Genomic DNA, 19,340 nt, shown 5'->3' with positions numbered 1-19,340 from the left:
ATAATAGACCTAATTACCTTTCAAAGGCCCTACCTCCAAATACCATCACGTTAGGAGTTAGGGCTTCAACATATGAATTTTGGAGGGACACAAGCATTTAGTCCATAACAATCAAGCAAGCAGAAAGTAATCATAATGATAATTCCTATCTCATTGACCACATATGTTCTTGAGGTTGTGTGTAAGTTACCTCCTGCTGAGTAACAAATCAGCCCAAGACTCAGTGGTTGAAAACAACACCAAGCATTTATTATCTTTCACAGGGTCTCCCATGAGGTTGCAGATAGATGGTGGCTGGGTCTGGGATCATCCTGAAGCTTGCTTAATCCACAAGTCTGGTGCCAGAGGCTCCTTGTCTTCTTTTCTGTCCCCATGACAGCATGGTGGCTCAGGGCTCCAAGGGCACAAGTCCCGAGAGAGAGAGAGACTCAGGCAGTGGCTGTGTCATCTTGTCTAACACAGCCTCAAAAGTCACTCAGCATCATATCTGCTGCATGCTATTTGTGAGAAGTGAGCCAACAGGGCCAACCCATAGTCAAGAGGATGAGAATATTGGACTCCACCTTCTCAGAAGAGGGCTGTAAAGAATCTGTGAACATGTTTTGCAATGATCACAAGTTGGTACTATTTTATGTCCATTTTACAGATGAGAAAACTGAGGCACAGAGACATTAAGTAACTTGCCCAGCCACAGCTTGGGATTCACACCCAAGCAACCTGGCTCCAGAACTTACATTCTGTGGCTTCTCTGCCTGTGGCCACGCTGAGTGCAGCTCCTTCGAAAAACTGTGAGGACACTGAGGAATGACTGTGTAGATGTCTATAAACTGTTGAGAGAAATTGCTCGAAGTTCTGCCAGTAAAATTGAGCTCCCCAGGCCTGCTTTTTGCCTGTGATGCTGACCAAGGAGGTTCAGAGCCAGCTCTTTAAAATGCAAGTCCCCAACTCTTAACAAAGGGAGTGTGAAAAAGTGATTTTTAATTTTTAATAAAATGTTTAAAATGTAAAAAAGAGGTGAAGATGTTCTCTCTTCCCTGCAGCTACACAGAGATCCTGTTTTGCATCATAAAGCCCATATAAAGAATCTGCCCCATAAAGAAACAGAGAATGTTCCCAAAAACACCCATCTGGTTTTCCTGTGCAATCTGGAGGCTTGAGTTCCTGTCGGCAACCTGGTCTGTTCACTTAAGACTGTCCTTGAGGGATAATTTGAACAAAAGAGTCTTTGAGAGTCTCCTAGAAATTGTTGCCATATCTGGAGAAAAATAACCTCCCAGAGAAGCCTGCAATTCTGATTGGTTATTGTCCTTGATCATTTGTTGCCATGGCGATAACATCATCTCTATTATTAAAGGAATAAATACTTGCAGGTTCTCTCTCAATCAGAAGAGGATCGCTGGCACTTTTCTCCCACAAACATAAAGGAAATAAAAGCCTATAATTCTGCTAGATTCCTTATTTTTAACAAAGACACTCAGAATCCTGTCTGATTTAAATGAATCAAGGCTCTCAGCCCGGTGCACAGTCAGATCTGCACAAATGGTGGTAGAGCTGCACTCAGGGTGATGGCGGTGAGCTGTAATCTTAACTTTATCAGAGCGCCCGCTGGTGGGGAATGGGAGAACAACAGGGCTGGCCCTGCTAGGAGACCTCCCTCCCTCTCTGGATGGCTCACCACCACCACCACTCACCTGGTCAGGCTTGCGGCGGAGGGCAGAGCCAGGACAGAGATCCCTGGAGATTCTGCAGAGGGTAGGAGAATATTCCCTCCCTCTCACAGCACACACTATGGATACCTACTGTGTGCCAGGCATTATATTATGCCTTCCACACTATCTGTCTTCACTGCAACCCCTGAAGGAGGGAATATGTCCTCCTCCCTTTCAGGAGATGAGGATCTGAAAACCAGAGAGGTTAAGCCTCTTGCCCCAGGTCACACAGCCATAAACTGGAGGGACCATGAGTTATTTAACCCAGATCTCTCAGAGTCTAGGCAGAGAAATTCAGCATAGAGGAGACATGGTGGAATTCAGAAGGCTCCTAATCTACCTTCAAGAGTCTATCTAGCAAGTGCCTCTCAACATCCAGCCGTATAATAAATAGTCCTGGTGAATCATGGCTAATAGTTGTTGAGTGCTTGTTATGTGCTATGTTCTTGGCTAAGTACTTAAGATACATAATGTCACTAAACCTCCTGGCAGATTTGGGAAGAAAAATTATTATTGTTCCTATTTTGTAGAAGAGGAGACTGAGGTTCAGAGAGGCCCATTAAATTGCCCAAGGTTACACAACCAGGAAGTATGGGAACCAGGATTATGAACTCATGTCTGCCTGACCCCAAGGCTTCAATTCTTCTGCACTACACTATTTAGGAAGAGAAACAGGATTTGGATATGAGGGTAGGCCTGACTCAGTGCGAAAAGCTCTTTCTGGGACTAGACAACAGCTGTGCCACTTTCTGATTACCGTCAGCCATCCGTATCCATGGGTTCCGTAGCCATGGGATCAACCAACCTTGGATCAAAAGTGTTTGAAAAAAAATTCCAGAAAGTTCCACAAAGCAAAACTTGATTTTGCCATGCTCCAACAACTATTTACATAGCACACACACTGTGTTAGATGTTAAAAGTAATCTACAGATGATTTAAAGTATACGGGAGGGTGTGCATAGATTATATGCATACAACACCATTTCATGTAAGCGACTTGAGCATCCGAGGCTTTCAGTATCCATGGGATGTCCTGAACTGTATTCCCTGTGGATACCAAGAGACAACTCGCAGCTGCTTGGGTTTTTTTTGTTGTTGTTGTTCCAGTTATCTACTGCTGCATAACAAATCATCCCCCAAAACCTGGTAGCTTAAAACAACAATTATTATTTTGCTCACAAACCTGCAATTTGGAGAAGGCCGTGACAGTACTCTGCTTCACGCTGTATCACCTGAAGAACATCAGAGTCTGCTTTCAAGATGGTGCATTGGTGCAGGCTGTCTTCCAGGAGCTCTGCTGGAACTGAGGGCTTGAGACCTTGTTTCCTCCTGACGTGGCCCCTTCCTCCGCCTGCTTGAGATTCCTAACAACATGGCAGCTGGATTCTAAGAGCAAGTGTCCTAAGAGAACAATGAAGTATGCTGCATTTTTACAAGCTAGCTTTGAGATTACACAACATCACTTCCATTTTATTGGTTGATGCAGTCACCAAGGCCCTCTCAGTTTCCCAGGAAGGAGACACAGAGTCCACTATTGATGCAGGAATGGCAAGGTTCTAGAAGAGCATGCAGGCTGTGAGACATTGTTGCAGCCATCTCCGGAAAATAAAACCTGCCATACTCCTGAAGGCAGTACAGATTAGGGTGAAATCCCCCATTTGATCTCTCCTTGCTTACTCTCTGGTAGGAGGGAGTGTTTTCCTGGGGGAGGATGGGAAGCTGAAGGCCCTGCATAGCCTTAGCCTTGGCAGCCTAAAAATCTAAGAAACTAAGAAGTGTTTTGAGGACAAAAAGTGTCATTTGGGGAGACGGTATCGCTTGGGGGTGGGGAGGATATTTAAGGATCCATGGGCTACAACTGCCTCTTATTGAATGACTTACCAAAGACCTCCAGATAACTCAGAGGGTAATTCCAGAGGCAGAATAGCACCAAGGTCAAGATCTTAGCCAGGCAGGCCAGTGTCCAAATCCCAGCTTTGCTACTATCTGTCCATTGCAACTTCAGTGTCCAAATTTGTAAAACGGAAATCAAAAGAATATCCAATGGGGCTCAGATGAAGACTGAGGTGACAGGAGTATAGACCAGAGCAGGATCTGCAGCAAGAACCAGTATTGGTGTTGCTGGCAGGTGCCTCAGGCCCACTGTAGTTAACATCTAGTTCCATCAGTGCCAGAGCTGTTCCCTGCCACTGTGGGAGCAAAAGCCGCTACAAATGGGTCTTCCAGGTTCACAGTCCCTGTCCCCAACAGAACTGCCCAAGCTAGGATGGGCACCACATGAACGAAAAAACTACATCAGGTTAACCCACAAGGACAGATGCCCCAAGGTAAAACATGCACTGAGCTCACAGAGCATAAAGCCATCTCCTCCAGAGATTTGGCCTCTGTGACGCTTTCGCCAGGAAGGAAAAGAAAGTGGTAGAAATCTGTGCAAATGGTCCCATGCACTACAGTCTAATGGTTACAGACATGAATAGGGACCCCTGGAATCATCTTTGCTGCATACAGTCCCAGCCATTTCTGTACTGGGAGAGGGGCAGTGAAGGGATTGAGATTAGGCTGTCCTACATTGCCAGGGTGCAAAAGATGTGACGAAGGTTTACAAGTTACACACAATTTATATAAAAACAGAAAAGCATTAATTCTTTTTGAAGAGTTCTATATATCTGGGACCCCATCATTTAAACTGGATGGTTCTTGAGTACCAATACGTGAAAAAATGAAGTAATCTCCATTTGATTAAATGCCTGGAAAGTTTGGTCTCCCCAGCCCAAACAAGCACAAGTCCCTGCATTACAGCAGGCACCCAAGTCAGGCTTACTTAATGAATGCCCTGGTCCTGGAGGCAGTCTGGGGCCGCCCCAATTTCACAGACCCAATCACGAGTGAAGCGGGTATAGGGGTTCTGCAAACCTGCGGAGTGTGTCTCAGAGCGAAGACACCTTCCCCGACGGGCGGAACCTTTAGACGACGACCCGAACCTTGAAGACCCCGCCACCACGTAAGGCCCAGTTGGGGGCGGGGCTTCCAGACCAGCATTTTGGATTGCACCATCTTCCATCTGTTAGAGGGGAGAGCCGAGAAAGTGCTTCTGCATCTTTCATCAGCCCTTTTATCACTCCTTGGCTACGAAGACGATGTATTTGCTTCTCTAACAGTCATACAGTCTTCTCTTTCTCCTCGTTACGCCTCACAGCTCCACACGGCCACACATTTCAGACTCCTCACCACCACCACGCAGTGGCTCGCCCCAGTTTGACGCATTGCAGGGAAGGCCGGGCCAATCAGCACCGCGCTCTCATTTCCGCCATGGCCCGGGCCCAATAGAGGCACGGCTCACACAGGGACGCTTCACGCTCCGCCGAGCGGTGCCCCTCCGCCGAGGAGGAAAGTAGAGTGGACACAGGGGGCGGGGCGCGCGGCGACAGAAAGTAGTCCCGCGGCGGGTACACGCGCGCGCGGCCGGCCGTAAACCCAGCCCTGAGCAGGGTGAAAGCGAGAGATCCGCGGGCCCGGCGGTGGGGAGAGACGCGCGGAGGGATCCGCGGGAGCCGCAGTGCGGCGGCGCGCGGACCGGGCGGGGCGGGGCCGGGCGAGGCGGGGCGCGCGCGGCGGCCGTTGAGGGACCGTTGGGGCGGGCGGCGGCGGCGGCGGCGGCGCGCGCTGCGGGCAGTGAGTGTGGAGGCGCGGACGCGCGGCGGAGCTCGAGCTGCTGCAGCTGCTGCCGCCGCCGGAGGAACCTTGATCCCCGCGCTCCGGACACCCCGGGCCTCGCCATGGTGAGTGAGGCTGAGGGCTGCCGAAGCTGGGGGCGCTGAGGCGGGTGCGGCGGGGCAGGACCCCCGAGAACGCAAGTAGACCGAGAATGGGGGGGCATTTGGGCCCCGGCGAGCTCCCCTGAATCCCTCTCTGCCCCCTTCTCGGGAGCATTCGAATACAGAGCGGAACGTTTGGCTCCCAAACGGGGGGTGAGGGGCTTCTAAAAGCGACTTTAGCACCAGATGAGGTGTCTAGACCCCAGAATGGGCACCTGAGCCCTCAAAGGGGGCATTTGAACACAGGATGGGGCATCTGGACCCTCAAAGGGGAAGGGCTTATGGACCCCAGGATGGGGCGTTTGGTCTCTAAGGTAGGGTGTTTGGGTTCCAGGAGAGCGAGGTAAGAAACACTGGCTAGGGAAGAGGGTAATTTGTGCTCTGATAAAGGCTTTGGGTCGTGAGAGGATGCAGGGAAGGGGGATCAGAGGGAAGCCTGGCTGCTGGGGAGCTTCCTGGGAGGGGGCCGTGGGTAGCTGGGCCTGGGTGGGGAGGGGTGCCCCTGGAGGGGAAGGGGGAATCACTTCTGCAGATCAGACCCTTGAGGGGAGAAAGGGGCTTCTCCAAAGACCGACATTACAGAGGAAGGAGGAGGAGGGTGAGGTGCGAGGAAGAGCCTGGGGTGGGTGGCAGCAGAGGTTAGAAGATGCTCTTGAAGCCTACGGGGACTGAAGACGATTGGGGTCGGGGAAATGGTTAAAAGGGGATGGCGTGCTTGCCAGTGGTGGGAGAACAGGGGACCTCGTGGTTGATTGGGGGGTGGGGACAGCCAGAGAATGTTGAGGTTACTAGTGGGATAAGGCTATTGAACTAGGAAGGGAGGTTAGGGTTTTAGGGGGAAGGGGGAGGAGTGTTGTGTTTGGGTCCATGAGGAGGTGGGTTTCCAAGGTGAGGGATGGGAGAGGACTGGCTTGGGTGGTGAGAGGGGAGGTAAAAGGAGATCTGGGGATGTGTTGGAGAAAAATGAATGGGAGCCAGAGTGGGCCTAGGTTTGGAGGTGGATGTGGGTAGCTCCCTGGAAGTTTCCAGGGCAAAGATGGGACGATGACTGTTCAGTCTGGATGGGGAGTGGGCTGCAGAGGCCAGAGGGAGGGGCTCTAGAGTCCCCTTCCCAGGAAGAACAGGGCTGGGCAGAAGGCACCAGGCAGTGGGGGCAGGTGGGCGGAGTTGCTCCGGCCCCTATTGCGCACTGAAGCTGCATGAAATGGGGGTGGGGGAATCAAAGTTTGGGATGCATCAAATGAGCCAGCTTTTTAAGCCTTGAACCTCACCTCGCTGCCCCCTTTGAGACCGAGAGCTGCTTTTTCCAAACAGGAGTGCTGGTTTTCTCATGGTCTCCAGCTCCATACACTGTTCTGCATCTCCTCGCTTGTGCCAAATGACAGTGCAGTACAGTGTGGCGTCGGTGACAATCAGGCGCTTATTCCTATGGCCTCAGGGTAGGGGCTGCAGAGCTGGACCAGAGAGGACCTCCAGAGGGACCCCTTCATCGACCTGAGGGCGACTTGTTCTGTTCAGGTCTGTCCATGAGTGCTTCTGTTAATCCACAAAGCTCGAGCTTTGAGAAAAGACCAGCAGACTAGTTCTTTCCTAGTCCCTGCCACCCACAACACCCACAGCCCTCCCCCCCCAGGCTCAGCCTCAGAACCGTGCGCAGCCATCCTCCCTGGCAAGGCTGGGGAGAACAGGCAGCCGCTGCTGTGTATCAGATCTCATACTTGCTGACACAGACCTGATGGCTCCTCTCGCCGCTACCCCGTTTCCCCCCAGCAGAACCTTGCTAAAGGGGCCCAGAATCACTGGCAGGTGCCAAGAAGTCCCCTGCCTCCCAGATAGGACCCGAGCTTTGGCTCCAACTAGTTTCTCTTTCCATCTGTAATCAGCAAGGTATGGGTGGGACAAGTCACTGTTAACTGGCCTTGGACTTTGGCCTGAGCACTGTGGCTCCTCCTTGGCCCGGGTGAGGGGCCCTGGCCTTGGTTTCTGATCTCATCTAACAGTGCTGTCTGGCCTTGGCTGGGGGCTGGGGCAAGGCAGAGAAATAATACTCTCTTCCCTCCCCCATCCCAAGATTTTTTTCTTTCTCTTGTCCAGTCCTTGCTAGAGCCTAAGACGAGGGATAAGGAAGCAGGAGACCAGCTGGGTTATTTTGGGGGCAGTTGTTGGTGAAAGCTGAAAATCTTCAGCTCTGAGAAGGGAAGAAGCCCTGAGAAGGGGTCCCCAGCAGTGATCGCTTTGCAGGTGATCAGTTTTCTGGGCAGCAGCTGGGCTTTGAGATCTCTAGCTGGGAGCTGGGACCTTCCCTTCCCCAAGCTGGGGAAAGGGTCTCCTACCCCCAAGGGAGAGGTGTGTGACAGGCCTTCCAGGCAGAGCCACGCCTATTTGCAGCAACCCGGTAACAGAGTGGCAGTGCCTCCTCTGCGCCCTGCAGCTCATCAGTGGGAAGTCGGTGGGGAGCGGCAGACATCAGCCTTCAGAGCCACTCTCGGGCATTCTGCAACCTGTCCTAACCGCCTTAGCCCCAGCCCCTGACAGTGCTGCCTGAAGGCAGGGAGAAGTGGGCTTCTTGCAGCGTGGTGTGGAAAGGGTGCGAAGTTCCCTGCTTGGACTAGCTTGTTCCATCTAGGCCAGGGGAGGAGAATGAAAGCCGAGGGGATGGCAGCCCTCCTCTCCAGGCTGCTGCTCTCCCCTCTTTATGCCTCTTCCCCTCCCCTGGCATTGCCTGGCCTTGGTAACCGGAAGCCCATCCTCTCTTCTCACTTTCCCCTGAGCAGCTTCCTCGGGTGTCAGCACCTAGGGGATCAGCTCAGGCTTCTTTGCCCATGGAAGCCAAGGAAAGTGGGTGGAGCGTGGGGCTTGTGGGCCAGGGGCTGCCAGGTGGGCATTCAGGAGCCTGTCAGCTTGGGTCTTTTGGGGAAGCAATGCCAAAGCGTCTCCTAACCTTCTCTTTAGACTTTGGACTTTTCCAGAATGTGCACGTGCGGTATTTTTCCTTCCCTACCTTCCTGGTTCCCCCTCCCTTTGCCATCTCCCCTCTGTCATCATCACTTTGATTTCCCCTCCCCTCCCATTCTGCCTATTAGGGGCTTGGCCTCAAGTTTCTCTTTCCTTAGATGTTTTTTAAAAAGAAGAAGAAAGACATTTTAGACCAGTTCTTATGTGACCAGTTCTTAATATTTGGGATGGGGTTGGGGAGGTGGTTGTTGCTAGTTTTCCACAGAATCTCTGAAACATCTGTGTAGATTAATGCAAACACACACAGTGGTATGCATCGGCTTGGGGGCTCTCAGACTCAAAGCTCAAACCCTGCTGTAGACAGCGAGCCCCTTCCCCCTAATAGTGAAAGGAAATAAAGGAAGGGGGCAGTGGTCTGGGGAGAGTGGTGCCTTCTTGGCATCATTTACAAAAACCAAGGAAAATTTCTCATTTACTGCCTCAAGCTAAACCCTGGGATTCAGCTACCCCCCCCCCCCGGCTCCTCCTCCAGAGGATCCCTGGACCTGGCTGATTCCCAGGACACCAGTGCGGACATGCTAGCTTGCCTTTGCTCCTCCTCTGCCCCACCCCGAAGCGAACCCCACAGGCAGCCAGGGCCGCCTACCACTGACTGGCCAGCCCCCAGAGCAGCCAGGGCTGCAAGGGTTAAAAACTGCAGCGCAGCAGGGAAGGCTGACTTCAGTCCACAGCCTCTGCCTCGGCTGCCTGCCGCAGTCCCTCCCCGACACTTGGCCTGCTGGCCCAAAAGAAACAGCAGAATGGTGCCCCAAGCCTACCCAGTGCTGCAGGGAGTGGGGGGCTGGCCCCGGCCCGACTGGGCTTCTTTCAGGCACTTGGAGCGCCTCAGAGCCACCAGCTGGGAGAATTTTTGGTGCCTCCAAATTAGTGACATAGAAACTAGTGAAGAGCCCCAGACATCTTCTTTCTGCCCTACCCGACACTGGCCTGTTTCAGTTTAGAGCCTTCTAGAGCTGCTTGATTAGGCCTCTAGGGCAACTGCTCCCTTCACTCAGCCCCTGGGACTCCCAGCAGCCTGACGGGGAGATGCTGTGCTGCTGCAGCTGGTTTGGGGCTGGGGCGGCACTTCTTCCCACCCACTGTGGCTCCAGAGCCCTGGGCAGGATTGGAAACATAGGGGTCTGGGCGGCTTCATCGGCCCCGTGTCAGGCAGGCCTGGGTTTCCAGCCCACCTTAGTCCCCAGCTGCTCGAATCGCCAGACTTTATTCCGAGCCCTGACCCTAGCATGATCTGCCTTGCCCAGGTACACGAATGCCATGTGGAACCGGCCTCACCAGAGGGGCCGGGCTGAGTGAGGAAGATGCATTTGTGATGGCCGGGCTGGCCAGCCGTTACTAACCTTCTCCTTCCTGCTTTTCCAGGCTGACCAGCTGACTGAGGAGCAGATCGCAGGTGAGCTCGCCTCCCTCCCTCCCCGGACCCTGCCATGGGAAGGCCTCTGTGTCCCCAGCCAAACCTTACTCTGGCCAGGAAGAGCATCCGAAAGATGAACTTGTGTGTGTAAGAGCACAGCAGTGCCCTCATAACACTGAGCCCCACGGTCCTGAGCCAGCGGTGGCGGCTGTGTTCCTCTCCTGGCCGTGGGTCTTTTTAGTCAGTGGCAGGGTGAGCCTGGCTGTCTGTCCTAGCTCCTGCCGGTTAGGCTTAGAAGGTGAGCTCCCTGCCTCCCTGTGGGGCTGCAGAGCTCCTGGCCCACTTTAGGAGCCGCCCAGGAGATGGCTTGTCACTCCCACCTCTGCACGTGCTGGCTTTTTCCTGCGCCAGAAACGCCTTCCCCCAGCTCTGCACGGGCAGCTCCTTCTCATCCTTTGGGTCTCGGCTCCAATGTCACCTTGGAGAGGCCTTCCTGACTCCCCATCACATAGACAGCCTGCCTTGACTCTCCATCACATCCCTCTATTTCCTTGGTAGCCTTTCTCACTGTCTGGAATTATTTTATGGTAACTCTGCCTGCTGTGTCTGCTGTCACTAGATGAGTCCTTATTTGAGGTCTTTGTTTTGGTGGGTCCCTGCTGTATCTTCAGTGCCTAAAACATAGTAGGTCCTCTAAATTTTTGTTGGCTAAATAACTAAAGTGAACAGACAAACCATTACATATCTCCCGGGAGGCTGAAAGAAATCCTTGGATCCATCTAATTCATTTTTTGTAGCCCCCTGCCTTCCAAAGCCCAGAAAGTCACAGCTGCAGGATCTGCTGTGTGTGGAAGAGTTGCCCTTGTCCCCGTCTCCCCAGGCTGTGAGCTGTGAGGACAGAGACCAGCCCTCAGTTCACATCCAGAGCCATGGGCCAGCACAGAGTAGCCCCTGGACCCCAGCAGCCACCCAGACCCCAGCTTTGCCGTCAAGTTCAGCGGGCTACACGTGACAAGTACCTAATGCCCAGCTTCTGAAGTGGGAAGATGCAGGAATGGGCCTGCCTTCTCTTCTTTCATCCCCTCCCCTGCAACACAGAGACACTTCCAGCTTCTAAAAACTTTGGCCCCAGGTGGCTATGGAGACCTACCAAGGAAGGCCAGAGAACCGCCTTGTTATTTAGTGATGGTGAGCCCAGGGCACCCACATGACCCACTCCCTCCCCTGGAACCAAAGAGCAACAAAGCGTCAGCTCAGGGAGGCGCCAGCATCCCCAAGGAGACTTTTACAGTTCTCCAGGGCCCAGCGGCTGCTGAACTGTATGTGTGGTTCCCACCGTACCTGCCGCCCACAACCCCAACTGCCCTCGGGTAACACGAACACATGCTCCACATCCCCCCGCTCCATTAGCACACTGTCCACCGCCTCACCCCAGCCCACGCCCTCTGGGAACAGGCTTCCAGGCATCTGTTCTCTGAGGGTTTGGGGGTAGGGAGCACCAGGTGCCAGAATGGGCCCAGTGGGAGGGCAGGAGCTGCATGCTTCTCTCCCCGCTCTTGATGCGTCCCCAGCTGTGGCCTTCCCACTCAGCGCCACTAGCTCCTCATCCTCCCGACTTGGCAGCCATCCCCCCACCTTCCATTCCCCTACCTACCCCACGCATCGTCCATCAGCCGTGCTCTGCTGCCGACTACCCCCACACTCCACCACGGACAGCTCTGGTTCCTCTGGAAAGCAAGGAACTGGGCTGGCAGTACGAGTCAGGAGGGATATGGCGCCGATCAGAGGCTCCCCTTCCCTGCACTTCCTTTCCTAGCCAGTTGACCTTGGCTGGTATACTTTAGACATAGACTTCCCTTGACTCTCATCTGCACCATGACATTGGTCCATTTCATCATTTGAGGGAGAGGCTGAAGCCAGGGACCAAAAAGCAGTGTAGAACGATCCAAGGCCACTGTCAGCCCATTTTCCTTTCTGTCTGCACTGAGCTAAGCTCGCAGAACAGGTGCCTTTACCTGGCACAGAGTTGGTGCCCAGAACTGTTGACAGAAAGAAGGGAGGGGTCTGCCCTGGGTCGGGAGGTGAGAGGCTTGGGCTGGAATTGAAGTCTCGCTCTGGTTCCTTGAGGCAGCCTGGCTCTCTCAGCCTTCCTCCAGAGACGGGTCCTGTCTCCTGAGGTTGGGACTTCCCCGTGTCCTCAGCCTCTGACTCATGCTCTTTTTTCCCCAGAATTCAAGGAGGCCTTCTCCCTCTTCGACAAGGATGGAGATGGCACTATCACCACCAAGGAGTTGGGGACAGTGATGAGATCCCTGGGACAGAACCCCACTGAAGCCGAGCTGCAGGACATGATCAATGAGGTGGACGCGGATGGTGAGCCCCATGAAGCTGGTGGGCAGCCCCACTCCTGGTCACCCTTGTGACCATGGGCAGCCTTCCTCCAGTGATGGGTGCTCCAGCATCTCCTCTGCCAGGGCTCTAGGGTCATCTCCCAGGGCCCAGGCCCAGAGCATTCCCAACTCCCTTCCCACTTTGCAGGGAACGGGACCATTGACTTCCCGGAGTTCCTGACCATGATGGCCAGAAAGATGAAGGATACAGACAGTGAGGAGGAGATCCGGGAGGCATTCCGTGTCTTTGACAAGGTAAATAGTCTTTCCCCAGAGTGGCTCTGGGCCTCCAGCAGAGAGACAGAGCAGGCGGGGCTCAGGACACCCAGCCCAACTAGAGTTACTGAGTCACCACTTCTGGGAGGCCTGGGTCCCAGCACCAGCCTGACGGTCGACTTGCTCTACCACCTCCAACTTGCTCTGCCACCTCCAGAGTGGGGGTGACTGACAGCCCCTGTCCTGCCACCTCTCTCCCGCGGCCTCCAGGGAGAGCCAGGCCACCTCGAGCTCAAAGTCCTCATCTCTCCCCCAACACTCAGGATGGCAACGGCTACATCAGCGCCGCGGAGCTGCGCCACGTCATGACGAACCTAGGGGAGAAGCTGACCGATGAGGAAGTGGATGAGATGATCAGAGAGGCCGACATCGATGGAGACGGCCAGGTCAATTATGAAGGTGAGCCGACGCCCGCCCAGTCTCTGGAGAGTCATGGCTTCGGGAACACACCCCCAGCTCCCCTGGGTCAGGAAGGGCAGCTTGGGGCTTAGCCCTGCTTTCTTGCTTACTTCCGCTCTCTGTTTCGCTCCGCAGAGTTTGTACAGATGATGACTGCGAAGTGAAGGCCCCCGGGCAGCTGGTGATGCCCGTCCTCTCAATCTCTCTCTTCTCGCGCGCGCTCTCTCTTCAACACTCCCCTGCGTATCCCGGTTCTAGCAAACACCAATTGATTGACTGAGAATCTGATAAAGCAACAAAAGATTTGTCCCAAGCTGCATGATTGCTCTTTCTCTTCCTCCTGAGTCTCCTTCCATGCCCCTCCCTTTCTTCCTTTTGCCCTCCCCCTGTTCCATCCACATCTTCCAAGGCCTGATGCATTCATAAGATGAGCCCCCTCCCCCTTAGGGGGGCCTCTCCTCTCCTCTTCCAGCCCGGGTGGCTCTCGTCTGTTTTGGTTTGTTTTCTTTCCTTTGTCATCTTATTTTGGGTGCCAGGGTGGCCGCCAGCCCTGTCCCAGGACCTGCTAGGGACGGGCTGAGGCTCTTGGCTGGGCAGAAGAGCACGCCTTTTGCTGTTGCATGCAACCGGCCCTGCAATTCCATGTGCAGATCCCAGCAGCCTGGGGCAGGGATGCTGACAGAGGCATTCCAGAAGGACTGAGGGTGGGGGGAGGTACCAGAGTTGTGGCGTTGACTGGATGTGGCCCAGAAGGAGGTCAAGGGGCAAGGGAGTCTTGAAAGCTGGTGTTCTTTTACCACTTGAGGAGGCTGACTCATAGAAAGGGCTGGGCAGAGTAGACAACACTCAGATCCCATTGGCTGCTCTTCTGAAACCATCTGACTGGCTTCCTGAGATTGGGCGCCAGGTGGGGGCTGCTCACTTGGCCCCTCTGCACATGGGACATCCCGTGTTCTTGAAGCGATCTCCAGCTGCCCTGTAAATACCTGGTGCTAACATCCCATGCCGCTTCCTTGTGATGCCCCGCCCACCTGCATTGAGGTCCCCTCCTCAGAATGGACGTGGGGATGGCTGCTTTGTAATGTGCTGGTTATCCTTTCCTTTTTTTTTTTTTCCTTTATGCCCCTTAAAACTTTAATTTTGTCCGAAACCATGCCGGGCTAGCTGAGGTGCGGGGAGAGGGAAGATGCGCCCCACCACGCTCTCCAGAGAACACACCTGCAATAAAACAGTCCTGTCAGCCAGCGGCCCCTGAGGACCGGCAGCTCTGCTCCCTGGCCGGCCGGCCCCTCCCGCTTCCCATGGTGACTTGGCTGGCTCCCTCACATCTGTGCTGTCTCTGTGCCTGCCTCCCCCCTCGCCCACCTGCCTGCCCCCACGCCCCCCAGCGGAGAGCATGATCCGTGACCTTGCTTCTGACTTTCGCCTCTGGGACAAGTAAGTCAATGTGGGCAGTTTGGTCGTCTGGATTTTTCTTTGTTTCGCCTTTTTCTGTTCATCTGTCCCACCCACCCCCCCACCCCCACCCCCCTGGTTGATCAAGTGGCTTTTCCTGGGACCTGCTCAGCTTTGGGAATTTCTTCTCATCCACCCTCTGGTGCCCAGCCTCCGGGGGAGGGAAGGGGAGGGATGGGACATAGTGGGAGACCCAGCCAAGAGCTGAGGGTAAGGGCAGGTAGGCGGGAGGCTGTGGATGTTTTCGGAGTGTTTTGGTTTTGGTTTGGTTTTTTGTTTTTTGTTTTTAAACCGGGCAATATTGTGTTCAGTTCAAGCTGTGAAGAAAAATATATATCAATGTTTTCCAATAAAATACAGTGACTACCTGGCTCGGCTCCTCTTTTGTCTTGGTTTCTGGGCCTGCTCCATGCGCAGGCCCAAAGCCCTGCCTTGGAAGAGCCCATCCTCCATGCTCACTCAAAAGACTTGTTCTCATCACTGCGGCCAAGCGGGGACCTCCGAGCCGGACAGAGTTCGCATCCTGGCCAGCTTGCACGCTGAGGGCAGGATTCTGTCCTGGCAGTGGGGCCTGTCAGCAATGAGAGTTCGCCATGGGCCAGCTAGAGACCAGCCCTGCCTGGGCGAGTGGGTGGGGGGCGCCAGTCACAGGAATGACTGAAGATGAGAACTGAGAAGGCCTGAGGCAGGTCGATCTTGTCAACGAGGGATTCTAGTTCTGGGGGCATGCCAGTTCTGGGGCAGGCAGCAGCAAGCAGGGCCTGAGAGGTGAGCAGCCCCCTAGGTGTGCGGGGGGGTTGGGGGGGGAGGAAGGGCGTTGTCCAAGGGACCATCGAGAAGGTAGGGCAGACCTGGGCCTAGGCCAGGCGGGGAGTCTCCGTAGGCCGCTCTGGCAAAGGAGTGATCGGTGTCAATCAGGCAGCCTACTTGCTGAGTTTGAACACATTGGGGAGAAAAGAGGCGTGTTCCTGGGCTCACAGCTGTAATCAGTTCCCAGAGAGGGCAAAGGACTAAGGTTTGAAAGAAAAAGCCCCAAACAACCACAAACCATAGAAAGCTCAACCTCCCCGAGGTAAGTTGCGGTGTGAAGAAGAAAGGAGGGGACAGCTTTTCACAAAATACACATGCCCTGCCCCCAACTGCACAACCTATGTCCTTCCCTGTCAAGGGCATGGGGAGTGAATGGTTAATAGACATGATCTAGCATCTGAACTGCTCACACTGTCCTCAGGGGCTGGGTGGGAGGCAAGCAGAGACAGTCCAGTGGAATAAAAATGCTATATTCAGTATCCTGTAATAACCTTTAATGAAAAAGGAATATGAAGACGAATATATTTATGTATATGCATGACTGGAACATTATGCTGTACACCAGAAACTGACATTGTAACTGACTGTACTTCAATTAAAAAAAAAAAGGCTGCTTACCTTCACCTGGCCTTGGAAAGATGGAGAACCTGGCAGGACCCAACCCCAGGGGCCTTACCCTGGCAGAGAGGAGATGGGCCTCGGCTGGATCTTCCTGGTGTGGGCCGGTCACCAGACCCCAGCACTGGGGGAGGGGAAGTTGAGACCAGCAAGCCATTTTCCAAAGCCCCAGCTTTGGTGCCCTCTTCTGCCATCTGGTTGTAGCTTAGCATTGGTACAGTAGAGATGGAAGGGTGTCACAGGTAAGAGCTTGGGGTCTGCGGCCGACCATTGCCTCCAGCACTTAACTGTATGCATGGCCTTAGGTACATGGCTCTCTGCCCTTGTCTATAAAATGGAGCTGTGACAACACTGACTTCCAGGGTGAGCCCAGTGCCCAGTGGGTGCCCAGTGGGTGCCCAGTGAGCAGGAGCCGTTCTTTGTTGGGTGATTCCTACTCCACAGGCTGTTCTCTAAGCTCTGAACCCATGATCTCATTGACTCATTCAAGCAACCGTTTGGGCTGGATGTTATCAGTCCCCATTTTGCAGACTAGGTAACTGAGGCCTAGAGAAGGGAAGACACTTCCAAGGTGATGAAGCAGAAAGTGGCACAGCTTGAATTTTAACCAGATCTGGCCCAAGGAGTCCATGCTCTCAGCTGCCTGCCTTTAGAGGAAATGGTCTTTTTTTTTTTTTAATTTTCCCCTTCAAAAAAGATGACTTCAGGTAGGCCAGAGAGAGCAGTGGGAAGGCCTGGCTGAGGCTGGGGTCACAGTGGTGAGGTCCGAGATGGAAGTGGCCCTCTTAGCAGCCAGGAAGCAGCCAGGATACCTGTGGAAAGTTCTGGTCTTCTAGTTGAGAAGAAGACAGATTTTGGTGACTCAGAATCGGGCTCCAAACCCAGTGTGACCACTCTCTGCCCTGTCTGTACATTCACTGAGCCTCGGGTCCCACCTCTGTCACTTCCCACCTGGTAATATTGAAGCAGTGACTGCACTTCTTTGCGCCTCAGTTTACCAGTCTACAAAATGGAGAATAATCATCTCTAAAAGGAGAATCGTAAAAATATCCCCCTCAGAGGGTTGCACCAGGCACTTTCTAGACATCATCCAATTTAATTCTCACCCAGGGCAGTGTGAAGTCCTAATAAAATTCAACCCCCATTTTTGACGTGTGTGCGCCCTGGTGGGCAGGTGAGCACAAGATAAATCGTCAAGAGCTGACAAGAAAGGAATGGAGGCCTGGGCAGGTAAAGCTTCTCACACTACACTTCTTGGAAGTGGCTGGGCTGGGACTGGGAACCCCAGATTATTTGCATCCCAAATGCCCACTCTTTTAACCACCGCATTGAATTTCCTGCACTTGGCTACTGCTCCTCATTTATTTCCCTCCTTGGGCCCCATCTTTTGAAAGACGACTACTCCCAGACAGGCTGCATTATTTAAAAAATCATGACTTCTCTTTCACATTCTTTAAAATCAAAGACACAATAGAAGGCACTCTGAGCTTCTAAGGGACACGGGGCAGGCACTGGGAGGGGGCTGACAGAGAGGAAGTCATTTCCAATTCAGGCTCACAGATCTGCGGGGTCAGCTCCGAGCCTGTTCTAAGAAAGTGACTAGACCAGGGAACACGTCAGGAATTGCCCAACCAGGGCCCACGGGAGGGAAATCCAGGTACCTCTCACTTCCTCCAAGGGAGTGGGATGCTGTCGAAGGCAGTGGCTCTGGGACCACATCTAACTGTTATTCCCAGTGTGGCCAGCAGGTGGGGCAGTAACTACAGACGGCCCAAGAAGATCTGAGACTCCTGGAGACCCGCCAGGGTGTGTACAGGTGTGTGCGCTTCATCTATGGGCCAAGCCTGGTGCTCCAAAGTCAGAAATGAGTGAAGAAATGAAGTCGAAAGTGCATAAAGTCTCGAGGGAGACAGGCCTGTTTCCAATGTGTCGCTTCTTGACCCCAACCCCAGACTAGGGCAGGCGCCTCCCTTACACTGTGTTCTTGGTATATTTCACAGCTTGTAAATTTGTATTTTTGCTCCTTATTATAATATATCTTCTGTGATTATTAAATTGTCACCCCACTGGATTGTGAGCGAGGTAGGGCGAAGGCGCTGTCTGTTACTGCTATCTTCCCAGCAAGCACTGAGCAGCCTTGGGCCCAGAGCAGGCTCAAGGGAATGCCTGTTGAATTAAGGAATGAACAAGAGGCAAAGGAAAAAAAGTCATCAGAGGCCAGAGTCGAAGCTGTAAGCACAACAGAAACCCTCTTCTTTACTTGGCTCACTTTCTTCCAATCCTTAGGTCCTGGCTCAGGCATCTCCTCCTCCAAGAAGCCCTCCCTGATGTCCCCCTAGACTCCACCAACCCCCAGCCCTGCATACTCTGAACTGTAAGCCCCAGGAAAGTAAGGCCACTGCCCTGTCCCCACCATCAGGGGGACAAAACCTGACATACAATAAGCCCTCAATAAGAATGAACAAAAAAATCTGAGCTACAGCAGACTGCAGGGATGGCCATCATGGAGCCCCACTGAGGGCACCAAAGAAAGGAGTGATTAAGTCTTCAAGGAGGAGGAAGAGCCTAAGCAGGCCCTTGAAGGGCAAGGGTGTTTTGACAGATGGAGAAGAGGAAATACTCTTACAGGAAGGGTGAGCTCGGTGAGCAAAGAAGTGGAGGCCCGAAAGGTCATCAACTGTTTGGGGAAACCTCAGCTGAGCAGGGAGCATGGGAATTGGCCCTTGGCCTCCAGGCAGTAGGAGCCCTTGGAGCTCGGCGACAGGACCTCCAGACAGAACCATGGCAGACAGAGGAGAGGCTACGTGGGCAGTCAGGGATCCAGAACCAGCTGGGAGAGAGAGGAGCTCTCCAATCAGCCTGCAGGGGGTGTGGGCAGAGGGGGCGAGAGTTGTGTGAAAACCCCCGCCGTAGCAGGCGGTGTAGACATCCAGCCCAGAGCTGGCGGGAATCTGAGAAAAACAGTGGGATGCAGAGGAGGGGGCAGGCCCCTGAGATGTGAGGCCCAGTGGGGAAAAGCCAGCAGAAAACCAGCTTAATCCTTGATAGGACTGATAATGACCTCCACCTCAAATGAGGATGCTGTGGGTTCCAAAGCCCAGCCAGCGAGCGCTAACAGGCTAGAACCTATCCACCTTCTGGGGCAGCGCCCCCGGGTCCTGCCTGGACAGGCAGTCCCGCCCCCAGCTCTCTGGACTCCTGCCCAAAATGCAGCCCCTCCACCTGCTCTGTGCACCATCCTCCAGGAGTACCTCAGGCCGGTTCCCACTGAGGCTGGGCTGGGTTTGGTAACAAAGGCCGGACCCCACGTGATATTTCTTGATCTCTCTCTTTTTTTTTTTCAGTCTTGTTTTAATATACAAGTCAACATTCTCCTTCTTAAATTCAAACAATATAGTATTATTCTGACAAGTCTGCTATAAAAATTTCCCAACTTCCTCAATTGTTTTCCAGAATGACGTGAGTTTTTTTTTCCTTTTTATTGTGGTAAAATACCCAT

The 19,340-nt window shown here is 53.5% G+C and overlaps 1 protein-coding gene and 1 long non-coding RNA gene across 3 annotated transcripts; one reads left to right on the top strand and one right to left on the bottom strand.

Moving 5' to 3' along the window:
- Nucleotides 1–227: 227 nt before the first annotated feature.
- On the bottom strand, nt 228–4,971 carry LOC107033939 (uncharacterized). Its single transcript, XR_012075451.1, has 3 exons — nt 4,623–4,971; nt 2,893–3,110; nt 228–589 (listed from the first exon to the last, which is right to left on the bottom strand). It is a non-coding gene; the product is annotated as an uncharacterized lncRNA (long non-coding RNA).
- A 293-nt stretch (nt 4,972–5,264) lies between these two features.
- Nucleotides 5,265–14,783, top strand: CALM3 (calmodulin 3). 2 transcript variants are annotated; one of them, XM_072966814.1, is made up of 6 exons: nt 5,265–5,488; nt 9,902–9,932; nt 12,123–12,266; nt 12,432–12,538; nt 12,823–12,958; nt 14,123–14,783. In XM_072966814.1, exons 1-6 carry the CDS (start codon nt 5,486–5,488, stop codon nt 14,356–14,358), a joined length of 657 nt encoding a protein of 218 aa, XP_072822915.1. In that variant the 5' UTR covers nt 5,265–5,485; the 3' UTR covers nt 14,359–14,783. The 2 variants fall into 2 exon arrangements, with proteins under 2 accessions (XP_072822915.1, XP_072822916.1); XM_072966815.1 differs by lacking the exon at nt 14,123–14,783 and adding an exon at nt 13,094–13,271 and having other exon boundaries at nt 5,277–5,488.
- Nucleotides 14,784–19,340: the final 4,557 nt, after the last annotated feature.

Source organism: Vicugna pacos, chromosome 9 (assembly GCF_048564905.1).
Source record: "Vicugna pacos chromosome 9, VicPac4, whole genome shotgun sequence".
NCBI lineage: Eukaryota > Metazoa > Chordata > Mammalia > Artiodactyla > Camelidae > Vicugna > Vicugna pacos.
The sequence above is the reverse complement of the archived record's forward strand: the minus strand, read 5'-3'. Positions and strand labels throughout refer to the sequence as shown.

Bases quoted from the DNA above. Each gene is read 5' to 3' on its own strand.
- CALM3 (XM_072966814.1), top strand. The intron at 9,933-12,122 runs GTGAGCTCGCCT...TTTTTTCCCCAG, and splicing joins GACTGAGGAGCAGATCGCAG to AATTCAAGGAGGCCTTCTCC. The intron at 12,267-12,431 runs GTGAGCCCCATG...CCCACTTTGCAG, and splicing joins CAATGAGGTGGACGCGGATG to GGAACGGGACCATTGACTTC.